Here is a 12,127-nt window from a genome sequence, read left to right on the forward strand (position 1 = left end):
TCCATCTTGTGGTCAATTAAGTTGCTAAATGAGGTCTAACACTATTGTAACAGTTTCCCTGAAAGCCACATACATTTGTTTCTGTTTTGAAAATGACAGTTCATTCACAGACATTATTATACAAGATACTTTTTGCCTAAATTTGGGACTTCATGCATACTCAGTCTGGCGCTGGATGGCAGGGAGTTTGTGCTGTGCGCTGGTTGGCTGACGCTCGTTTCAGTCGAGTCCCCAGTGCGCTTGTGGCTGAGGTCCAGGCTGTGGCGAACCTGATGCTGGGGGCTAAAAGTGTAGAAAAAGGCCTCAGTCAGTTCCCCTGTGGTCAATCGTTCAACCCGGAGCAAGATGTTATTTGACACATGCCATCTGTTCATGAGATCTGTGATTGGGTAAACACTGTGAAAAAAAAAATCCTAAGACTGCAACCAATGATTACTTTCAGTAAAACACTCAAAGAAATCTATAAAATAAAATGTCAGAAAAATAACAAGCTCCCGGATCCCAAAGTAACATCCACAAGTGTCCTGTTTTTGGTCCCAAGATATCATTTAATAATAATAATAATAATAATAATAATAATAAACAGAGAAAACAGAACAAGTTGTGGTATGTCAATAAGAGTAGGGATATCATGAGATCTTCCGACTGTGACAAGTTGAAACGTTTGCTGTGAAAAAGGGCCTATTTCTATAAACAAAGAACAACGAGGAGATGTTAACACCTTGTGTGTGGATGTAGGTGGACTCCCGAGCTGGGGGCTGGAGGAGGGTTGTTGTTCTGGATCTCATGGCTCCAAGCAGTGTACACCGGGTTCTTTATCACAGCCGTCACAGCTGGACATGGGGCTAAACCTCGTTGTGCTGGATCTGGAGGAACACACAGAACAAGATCACGATGTCTGACTCGATACTGATGTCATTGAGAAGAAACCCGTACATTTCCATTCCTACCTCTCCCGTTTATGTGCGTCTTCTATCTAGCATGAACAAAAGACAAATGCAAGGATGTGTTTCCTAGGTGCAAAAGCAAATCAAAACATTGAAGTTGTTCAGGAGACTTACATGATGGGACGCTGCCGTAGCTGGGGGGTGCAAAGGACATGCTGTACCGATTAGTTCGCCTGGGAGAGAAGCGCAACAAGTCTATTGGCTCTGGGGAGTGCTCGTCGTTAGAGAAACTCTGCATCTGCAAGAAACAATCAAGCAGGGACAAGTCTGTAACATGTAGAAAACACACACAACAATAATATCAGAACAGGTAAGAGCAGTATCTTAGCTACCTGCATGGGAAGAGGGATGTGTAATGGAGTAACTCTTGGCCGCAGTGCAGGCGCCGATTTTGGCCGGTACCTCCTCTTCTGCCGCTCCTCTGCTCTGCGACGACTCCCTTCGTTGTCAGGAGTTTTTTTGGCGCCGCTCGTGGTCTCTCCTGGAGGAGCGTTGGTGTAGTAGAGCTGGTTACCTGCCTCCCCCCCGTCCTGTGGACTTGTAGCTTGGGCTGGGGATTCAGGTGGAGTGGCAGTGGTGATGGTGGAGTCTGACGCCGAGCTGTTCTGCTGGCGATGTTTGAACCTGAACGAGTCGCTCCTGGCTGGCGGGGTGGGAGGGGCCTCAGATATCGAGCTCTGCGGGGAGTGCTTGGGTATCTGAGAAAGAGACGTGTAGTCCAGTTTTGGGGACGGCTCGGGTCTCCTGAAACCCTGCACATCGAAGATGGACTTCCTTTGTTTGACTTTTTTGTAGATGGAGAGCTGGGCACATTCAGTAATAGAAGCTACCGCTATGACTTTGGGCCACGTGCCTCCGCTGGGCTTCCCTGCTGAGCTCTGCACTCGGTCCACAGCCGTCTGAGGAGAGCTGCAGTCGGAGGGCACGGGGGTGAAGGTGAAGGGGCGATGGTGGAGCTCCGGCCTCCTGTAGCAGAAGTCTGGGTGGGGCTCTGAGGGACTGTGGGAGCTGGAAAGGGAGCGGGAGTGCACAGAGCTGCTGGGAAAAGGCTTCTGGAGGCAGTGAGAGCTGCTGTCGCTACTGTCTGGAGAGTCACATGCATCCTTACACACTTCATCCCCTCTGCTGCCCAAGTCACAGCTGCAAATGTCTGTCTGTGTGGAGCAGTTGTGCTTAGAGCAGTTGTGCTTGGAGTTCCTGCAGGTCCTGGCGTGGATCTCACAGGACTGAAGACGAGAGATCTTTTCTGAGTCTCTCAAACCTTCAAATAAACTCTGGCCGGAACAGCTCTGTGGGAGGAACTGTGGAGGAGGGGAGGTCAATAAACACTTATCTCATTATACTTGTTTTTTCAGTGGCAAAAAATATATACTGTAAAAAAGTGTGAGTACAAGTGTATGTGGGTCTGAGAGCTTCACCTTCATGAGGGAGATGCTGAGAAAATCACGGCAGTTTCTCAGCAGAGTCTCACATTCAGAGAGTGACTTGTTATCAAGTGCAATGCCATTGATCTGCAGTGGATGAACAAAATAAAGTTAGAAAAACTACAGTTTACCAAGTATGTCTTCCTCCAATTAAAATGAGAGATGAAAGCACACATAGTATATGTGTTTCATTATTGAGTGTGCTGCTGATAGAGTCCTGCACGGGTCTGATTTTCAAGACTCGCACCCGCGACGTGCAATACTGAACCCGCCCCGCTACCCGCACATATTGCCAATTAGTTCCGCGACCCGACCCGCCGGCACAAGATCCGCAACCCGACCCGAACCCGCATAGCCTATATATGAGCAGTGAAAACGTGCAATTATTAACACACGCAGTTGCATATTTGTCTCAAAAAGCGTGGGATGTTGGTTCTTTTCTCCATCTAGGATGACACCAGAAGCCTCCCAGACGTTGGATTTCGCTCTTGAGGAAGTGTTATTGAAAATGCTGTATTCTCCGCTAGAGCTTCACCTCAGTCATTTTGAATGTGGCACGCTCAGCAGCAGATTGATGCGCTGCAGATGTTATGATTATGCGCGGTCCCGCGGGGGAGAGGTCTGAGGATTTTAAACATTAAACAAAATTATTATTATTTTAATATATTAATTATGCAATACTCGCGACCCGACCCATCTTTGTTTTACCCAGAACCGAACCCGGAAAAAAGCGTTTGAAGAAATACCACCCGCGAATCACCTTTTTTGCGGGTCGCAGGACTCTGGCTGCTGATGAACATTCAAATTTGATACACAGCAAAATAATTGTATTCTCCATGATTTGACACGAGATAAAACGTTGGTGCAGATTTGATTTACAGAAATACACACCGAATTGCCTTGTAGCACACACATATTAATAAACATACATTTCCTGTCACCAAACTGCTAAGACTACATTCTTTGAAGGTCATTTCATGGTGTGCCCTTCAAAGTTTGACTTTTTTGTAGGTTAATTAATTGAGACATTAAACACGAGTGTGGTCAGTAGATGGCACTAAAAGCCAACATCTCAAAACCTGTCTCATGCCATCAAATCTTTGATCATGAATAATTCATATATTTTCTGTATAGCACTCACAGCTAACAGTCTATCCCCGGCAGTAAGAGCGCAGTCTCTGGCAGCTGGACTGCTTGGGGCCAAAGTGGCAACAAACACTCCACTTTCCAGACCTATGCCGCTGTCTGAGAGGTTAGGAAAAAAAAAATCATATTACATGTTATGTGTCCATCTTTCTAAAAAGTAAAACAAAAAAAACAGCAGTATGAAAATGGGGAGGCTTACTTAATAATTAGTCCTTTATTTTACCTTTGTTTCCTGCCAGGTTTATCTGGATTGGAGTGATGATCCGTCCTCCCAGACTCTTCCTTCTGCGGACCACCATATTAATCACTCCCTCGCCGCTCACCACCACTTTAATCACTTGCTTCCTATCTTTATTGGTCAGGTCCACGTCATTTATTTTCAACAACCAATCGTTCACTCTGCACAGACAGATCCAGAGCAATGGTTGAATTATTAAATCCTCAAAATAAAACAAGGACACTAAATGCAATACGGGATAATAAATATTTTATTACGATAAACGAAGAAACATTTTAACGCTTAAAAATGTGCTTTAATTACCAAGTTGTCAAAGTAGTGAGGCATTTACCTTAATCTTCCTTCAGCCATACTTCCTTTATCCACCTTACTGACAAATATGCCACAATCTCCTGGTAAATAAGGATCATTCACCCCTTCAGCAATATCAAACCCAAGTGCTTTCAAATCCATGTCCTGAATAAGAAAGAAAAAAAGCATAGATTGAGAGCATTACAATTTGGTTCACAGAAAGTTAAATTATTTTATATAAATGTTAAGATGATAACATTCACAGTGGTTCTTACTCTGTGCTTTTCAAATTCTACAACTTCCGTCTCCCACTCCATCGAGTCTGTGTCAATGGCTGAATCATGTGAACTGTGAGCCATCAGCTGACGAAACCTCGCTTCCCTTTCCAACTGATCTTCCATCTTTTCCCTGCAGGACACACAACATGTGTAGCTCTTAAGTAAGTACAGTCACCGATAGGAGTTCTTTTGCTCAGTCAGTGACACACTTCCTCCACCGGGGGGCACAATCGATCTTGGATGAGATCATTCTGGATCCCCAAAACACAAGGAGCACAGACTCTGACACAAAATAAACTAAGTGAATAACATTCAAGGTTTGAACCTAAAAATAGGGCAGAACATGAGATAAGTCTGTCAAATAGTTGTAAAGAAGCGTGGAGGAATCATGACTCACTTTAGTTCTTTGAGTTCCCGCGCAGCGTCGTTCTTCTGCTTCCTGGTGTCATCCAGATTCCTCAGAGCATCTGCCAGATCACTCACAGCTCGGTCCCTCTCTCGCCTCAGGTTGTCACATAGCGTGCTGATGACAGATTCACAAATGTTCACACAAATCGGCGACAGACAAAGTGTAAACAAATACATTTTCATCCGAGCCTCTCTTCGCCAACATGTAACGTAAACAAGACATATTTCCACATAATCAAACAGACAGCTTCTGAACCCGCTCCTCACCGTATGCTCTCCCTCTCTGCCACTATCTTGTCCCTCTCCTGAAATGCCCAGTCCCGTCGGCACTTGGCTACCTCGGCCTCCTGCACGGCCTCCTTCAGCTCCTGAGAGATGGCCTCGTACTGCTTCCTCAGAATATCGATCTCCTTGTTGGATCGTTCCATGTCCAGAGTGGCAGAGTCTTCTTTCTGGAGAGTGGAAAGAAATGTCAAGTTGATTGAGGCAAATGTCAAGGTGATTTTGGTACTTTAGACACAACTCAAAAGGAGGATATTTATATTTATGAGAAACTTGAGGCTGTGTTCAATCCGACATTAGCACTTGGAACTAGGAAATGCAGCGTTCTCATTCATTTAAATGAGACAACAGGTCTGGCTCAGCAGGGGTTCTTAAGCACAGGCTCCAGTACAAAAAGACAAAACAAGAGTTGTCTGGTGGGAAAAAAGGAAGCTGGCTCAACTTTTGCTGCAACATCCTCCAGGTGGATAATTTATGAAATGAATGTTGCAATTTTTCTTTGAACTGTTCAAAACATCTGCTGTAAGCCTTCAAAGATTAAATTCATCATCATGTTTAACCATAAACACCTCAAATAAACTGATGTGAGCTAAAACGCAACCCCCCCCCTCCCACACTAGAAAGTTTGCTTGAGGTGTAACAGTCATAGATTGGATTAGCTACTGTGGTTTAAAGTAGGTCAAATATAGTATAATGAGTGTGAGTCTCACTCGGTGTCTGCTGGTGTATATGTAGTAAATGTTCTCTCTGTAAATAACTGTGCAGCAGAGAGACTGCCAAGCATAGTGAGAGCATTAATTAAGTCCATAGCTAAATTAATTCCATTAGACCTTACTGTAGTTTGGCTTAATTATCCCTTTCTGATGCAGTGCAGTTCTCTTGTGCACTTCAAAGTCTGAGAGCCTTTTCACTGTAATTGCTGCTAATTTCCTAATGCAGGAGTCTCCGGACCTTCATTTCCATTCATCAGACAGACCCCTTTGAAACAAACTGTGATGGGTGAAAATCAATGTGTGGAAACATGCCAGCTCCTAAATAAACATTTATTATTACTTTACGGGATGGGATGAAGGGATTATTGTTGGGGGAATAAATCAATCCCTCCATTTGTAATGATAAATCTCCCGTCTGTCTGGCTACCTGTCTGGCCTGGTAATACTCTCGCAGCAGCTGGTCCCTCTGGATGATGGCCTCCGTCCTCTCCTTGCGGGCCACGTCCCTCTCCTCTCGTACCGTCTCCATGTCCTTGCAGGCCTGGCTCAGCTCTTTCTGGGCCTCGGCCTTGTCCTTCACCTCGTGGCAGTATTTCTCCAGCAGCTCGTTCTTCTCACAGATGGCCCGGTCCCTGTCCACCAGCGCTGAGGCCAGCTCCTTCATATCACCCAAATAGAATAAGATGGAGATCAAACGAGTAAAACATTTATATTTTGTGCTCATCTTTTATTTAGATTTCTAAGGTTTTTCTTATAAATATGATTTATTTTGGTATTCACTCTCCTACTTGTCTGTTCCTACTTAGGATTGTTTCTTGGGCAGCTGAAACACTGAAATCTCCCGCTTTGGAATCAATAAAATATAATCTTATCTCATCTCACTGAACAAATTGTGCTACCACCACAAGCTTCCTATAGGGGGAAAGTGGAGGGTTACAAAGACTATTTTCCCTCTTGAAGCACATCCCTTTTCGCTTTTTAAAAAACATCAATGTGTGTCGTCCTTTTTTGAGCTGTTGCCTTTTAATACCAGTGTTGACACTATTGCTTTTACGAGTTAAATAAGCTCTGGGTGTTGCCAAAATTAAAAATGATAGCAGCTGTAACCAGCTTAACTACAGTGGATTGGGACACACACATAATGCAATAAGTAATTCTTTGTCAATATTTTTGACAAACACAGCATTACCATTTTAAGTTTGAATCACACATTATATTAATTACTTTTACAGATATGATCAACAAATCCATGATCCAAACAGTAACTGCTCTCCCAGTCTCTAATTTAAAATAACCTCCAACTTCTAGAAAATATATTTGCTTTTGAAGTATACCCTTAAAGGAGCCCTTGATCCGCTGTTACCTGTCTGAGAGCCTCCAGCTCCTCGCTGGCCACCCGTCTCTCTGAGGAAGTGTTCTTCAGCTTGGCTTCTGCCATCTCCAGGCCAGTCTGAAGCCTGTCTACCTCTTTGATCACCTGATCCCGCTCGCTCATGATCAGCCGGTACTCGTTGATCACAGAGTCCCGCTCCTCTTTGTATTTCTCGCCGTCTTTGGCCGCCTTGAGCTGCTGCGTCTTCAGCCGGGTCGCCTCTGACTGCAGCCGCTCCATCTCCCGCTGCAGCTCCTTGTTCTGGGAGGAGGCCTTGGACAGCTCTTGCTGCGTGTTGTCAAACCTGTGGAACAAAAAGAATGCATTGGGTCTTTATTAATCCACAAAAACTAAAACATAACAAATAAAAAACACAGGCAAAAAGAGTGACCACGCTTGCCAACTTAGCATCATAAAGGCAACAATCAAAGGGAAAGCGTGTGCCCATCTGCAAAGCTTCAACAGCCTTGGATTAAGAATATTTTAAGCAGTGTGCCGTGTTGACCTTGGCATAACATTCAAGGGGTAAGTTAGAAGCAAAGTATGCTGCGCTTGCTGTTAATCATTAAACATTTTACAGCTGCTCAGTCTGTGTGAGCTTTGTGTGTCCGGTTATATTTCCGGCTTTACCTTCTCATAGAGGAGGAGCACTGCTGCTGATAGTGGATGGCTGCGTCTCTCTGCTTCAGCAGCATGTCCAGCTGTTTCTGCAGCCGGTGGTTCTCCTCCTCGGCCTGATCCAGGCGACTCAGGTCTGCGTTGTGACCCGCCGTGTTATCGTTATAGCGCTTCCTCAGAGCCTCGTACTCAATCTTCACGGTCTCCAACTTGGTCGCAGTAGTGTCGTAAAGCTTGCTGAGGACATCAGATGACCCCTCTCTCATCACCTGGAAATTACATAATTCAGATGCCTTACTGAGTTAAAAAGGTTAACTAAAATGTAAATAATGAAACCATAATATATGTTAATAACGTCCAGAAAAATTAACTTAATACTGAATAAACTTGAACTAAAGCAAAGCTTCAGCCCTTGACTGTGTGTTGAGGTAGTGGACCAGAGCAAGACTTAGAAAGAGAGATTCTGTAAAGCTTGACTTTTATGGACATCACTAACAGAAATGCAACCCTTCACTGCTGCTTCAGAAAAGTACGGTAATACTGCATGCAACTCTCTGCAACGTCTTGGTGCTCTGAATACAAATATAAAAATGGCACTCGGAGAGCACAGGCCTCTGCCAGGACCATGCCATAATGCTGTGTCAATGTGTTTTTTCTATATTTTACTATGGCGTACAATACAAAAGGCATGTTTTACAAATGAGACAATAGAGTGTGCGGTATGTCACTGGCATCTAACAACTAAACAATAAAAGGTTGTCATTGGACTGATATCACCAAGCTAATTTGACTGGCGTTGAACATGAGTTTCCGTAATGCTGACATGAGCTCTGAGGACAATGAGACATGTATCCTGGTTATCAAAAAACCATGCAAGACATTCCCCATGGTTATGTAAGGTATTTCAAACATTTAATGATCCAACCTTCTGACTGCTGTCAGACAATAAGTCCGGCGGTGAAATAGCAAGAGATGCGGGTCAAGTCATTCGTCTAATTTGATAGAATGTTTTGATCGATGCAGACATGAGAGGTAGAGCTTGTTTGACCCCATTTCTCTGAGTGATGTTGTGGTCTTTGGAGTAATGGTCACCAAGAGAGAATAGATTTATGTCAGGATGTTAATGATTGAATCTGAAGGGCAGTCAGAGAGTGTGTGCATACTACAGGATGTGTAGAAAGTTTGCAGATTTCTTTATTCTCATTAGCCGTGTAAGCATACATGTAGATTGCCAGTCCCTGTTGTACCTGCTGGTGCAGCATCCTCATTTCTGCCACCTCCCTCTGGCCGTCGTCGTGCAGCCTCCTCAGCTCCTCGCAGGCCTGCTTCACGTGGTTGTGCTCCCTCACCAGCTGGATGTTGTCCTGTCTCATCGCCTCCAGCTCATCTTTCAGCTGAGCATGCTCGCTGTCCAGACGGCTGTGCAGCGTGCTGAGGAGGAACCACAGCAAGCACCGTCAGACTGTGGGCACTGTCACCCGGGTTTAAAATCACCGTTACAAGCGGAAATACAGCAATGCCATGAATCACAGAACTAATACTTAACTAGGGATTCTTTCACATAAGATTTTTTGGATGGATTTTTTACTTTAAAACTTTTCATTTTCATCAGATTCCCAGAGCGAAAGTTATATCTTCATGTTGCTGCAACAGTCCAAAACCCAACTATTTACAATGATATAAAACAGTGTAAAGCTTCATATAAAACCACAGAGGAGCTGGAATATGCGGCATTGTAGCTTGATAAACTACTCAAATTATTCACTGTTTATGAAATGTGTTGTTAAAGGAATGCTCCACTCATTAGATAATTAATCAAAATTTAGTGAAACATTATGTTTAAACCATACCCTGAAGAAATCAGCGATATTCCCCGGTAAATAATGATTTTATAGCTCTTTTTTATCAAAACCTGTATATTCCGTCAGGCCGCTGCCATTTTGCCCATTTTCAGTAGTCACGTGATGGTCGTGACGTCATCCATGCGTTCACTTTGTAAACACCATATACAGTCTATGGTAAACACACGAAAACATGGCGAAGTTTTGAGCAATATGAAGAGATTGGAAGGGGGAATTCAGCCATACAGGTTCGAGCCTACTTAGTACTACTTAGTAGATACAATGATTTTGATTACTAGATATGTATGCATGTAGTACCACCCTTGCTAGCGATTCCCTCTCTAGTTTAGCATACTCAGCCTCGTTGTCCCTGGCCCTAGAACCACGATTTTATGGGGCCGGAAACCTGGGGGGAAATACCCACTAGCCGGTACTACGCTATATGGAAAGGCCACCAAAAACTGGCCTGGCCTGGACGATAAAGGACGTTTAAACGGGGCTACCCGCTGCAATGGAAATGCGCCATAACATACCTTATTCTTACTCCGAGCACTACTTCTGGTCCTCCGTCGCTTCACACTTGCAGAGGGCGATTTCTCAACTGGCCGAACTGGTGTCCTGGTCGGTGATGACACCAGAAAGACCGATGGTACTGCATCTCCATTAAGTAATGGTTGTTCAATAAATCCCATGTTATGTTTTATCATACTCTCAGAGTAGTCGTCCGGAAACTTGAAATGTTCGCTGCATACATGCGCCTGTGGATCTTTCGGTTCGGGCTGGCCACATTTCGCTAGCCACTGCCTCCGAACGTACTTCCTACGCTTACCTTTTGGCAACAGATAGAACCGAGCATTCCGTGGATTGTTCCTATCAGAATTGTGGCAATGTTTCGCGATACAATGAGGCATATTTGAAGAGAGTAACTACAGTAAATAACATGAACATCAACGTGTCCTCGAAACCAAACGCATGGTTTACGTCACGTCCGGTAAAATGGCGCCGCCCACAGTGTTGATGTTATTTCGGTAATTAATCAGTTTAAAATCACTGATAATGTCATCGGATTAAAAAAAAAAAAAAGAGACTGGCAGAGACTGGTCTGTTTTATCGGATGATAATTTTTTTTAAATGAGTGTCATGAGACCATTCCTTTAACTGTAATTTATTTTCAATTAAAATCATCATTTTAGAAATACTAGGAGACAACACTATACCTTTTCTGCTGCTGGGAAACTATTTCCCCTGTTCAGTACATATTGCTTATTGTTTTTATGTGTTCTACTCTAGTCCATGCCAACAACCTTTTAGATATTCACTCATACTCAAGACTCTTCTTTTCAGGTCTTGCAACTTCAGATATGCTTATTAACTTGTTGCCGATATGAACAGGAATCTCAGCTCAGAAGCAATAAAGTCCTGAGAGATTATGGTAGTCTTCGTGTTAAATGACATATTGATCTTAGTACAATGCACTGGTTGGGCATTAATGTGATTTCCAATTCACAGAGGATGTGTTTTCGTGAAAGGAGAAGTGCAGAGGCATACGGGACAGTAATACATAAAGACTGTCTCTGGTGTGCAAACAGGGTCCAGAAGGAGAGGCTTAAAGATGGCAATAATCCTTCATCTGGCTGTTTGCATTTGGGGCCAGATGTCGGCTCCCTACACTTTGGGGACAGTATGGCACCGTTAAATCATACAAATGGACCAGTCTCCCCTTCACAGCTTATTTCATGGGACAACAAATGCTGTGTCCGCAGTATTATCCTCATGGCACAGATGCCGTGCCGCTCACACAGGGTTCAGATGATGATTACAGAGCATGAACTCTTCAAGGAGGGCAGTATTTATAGAGAAGTAATTTAGGCTCTACTCTCAACCTTTGGTCCAAAAAGACGACTCAAGATTTATGCTGCTAAGAAGACAATAAAAACATAGTCTTTTTCTAAAACAAATCATAAAGACGAAATTAGATTGATGAAAGGCTGCAAGGATTTTTCAAGGCTTAACTTATCAGCTTTTGGAGTGGTATAAAGGCTTCATCCCTATTACTCTCGCAAAAGTCAAATCTGTTCTATGCAATCTGCTGTGAATATGTCCGAGGAAGAAATGAATACCAGCTAAAGCCTGCAGGCTGAGCGCAAATGCATACAGCACAAAGGCTCCGGCTGTTAAAACATTTACAAACAAAGGCCGTGTAGCAGAGCTTTCCACTCACTGGTAGAAGTCGGCTTTCTTCACAGCCTCCTCGCACCTCTTCAGGGTGGTGCTGTGCTGGTTCTGCAGGGACTGCAGGTCCGCCATGGCTTTCATGCACTGCAGCTTCAGCCGCTCGTAGTCATGACCTGCTTTTGAGTTTGGTCTGTCTCACCAAGACGGAAAAAGGGGACAACATTGTGATGCATTAGAATCTCGTCGCATGAGAGGATGAGAGAAGCGTGAGTGAGATAAACAACTTCAAAACCTTGTGCTCGTGAAAACACAAGGGAAGAGAGGTAGCATTAAAATGGTATGATCACCCCTTGTTTGACAGAATTGAGCATTTTGTTCAACTTTACTTGTTTTT

At 43.8% G+C, this 12,127-nt stretch overlaps 1 protein-coding gene across 6 annotated transcripts in view; it reads right to left on the reverse strand.

The window, feature by feature from the left end:
• The window catches only part of LOC117543498 (disks large homolog 5-like), a 30,646-nt gene that overhangs the window by 11,557 nt on the left and 6,962 nt on the right, over positions 1 to 12,127 (reverse strand). For 5 of the 6 annotated variants that reach the window (XM_034211880.1, XM_034211872.1, XM_034211863.1 and 2 more), the window contains exons 4-19: positions 11,780 to 11,923; positions 8,965 to 9,148; positions 7,730 to 7,986; positions 7,091 to 7,403; positions 6,155 to 6,385; positions 5,000 to 5,184; positions 4,722 to 4,847; positions 4,322 to 4,454; positions 4,087 to 4,211; positions 3,741 to 3,916; positions 3,513 to 3,616; positions 2,366 to 2,458; positions 1,280 to 2,248; positions 1,062 to 1,185; positions 722 to 866; positions 161 to 282 (exon numbers count right to left, since the gene is read on the reverse strand). In XM_034211880.1, coding sequence (XP_034067771.1) covers positions 161 to 282; positions 722 to 866; positions 1,062 to 1,185; positions 1,280 to 2,248; positions 2,366 to 2,458; positions 3,513 to 3,616; positions 3,741 to 3,916; positions 4,087 to 4,211; positions 4,322 to 4,454; positions 4,722 to 4,847; positions 5,000 to 5,184; positions 6,155 to 6,385; positions 7,091 to 7,403; positions 7,730 to 7,986; positions 8,965 to 9,148; positions 11,780 to 11,923 — 3,431 coding nt within the window. Of the gene's footprint in view, positions 1 to 160; positions 283 to 721; positions 867 to 1,061; positions 1,186 to 1,279; positions 2,249 to 2,365; positions 2,459 to 3,512; positions 3,617 to 3,740; positions 3,917 to 4,086; positions 4,212 to 4,321; positions 4,455 to 4,721; positions 4,848 to 4,999; positions 5,185 to 6,154; positions 6,386 to 7,090; positions 7,404 to 7,729; positions 7,987 to 8,964; positions 9,149 to 10,091; positions 10,154 to 11,779; positions 11,924 to 12,127 lie in introns of those variants that run through there. The other variant, XM_034211886.1, reaches the window with a different exon arrangement.

The sequence above is a fragment of the Gymnodraco acuticeps genome, unplaced genomic scaffold (assembly GCF_902827175.1).
Source record: "Gymnodraco acuticeps unplaced genomic scaffold, fGymAcu1.1, whole genome shotgun sequence".
Classification (NCBI taxonomy): Eukaryota; Metazoa; Chordata; class Actinopteri; order Perciformes; family Bathydraconidae; genus Gymnodraco; species Gymnodraco acuticeps.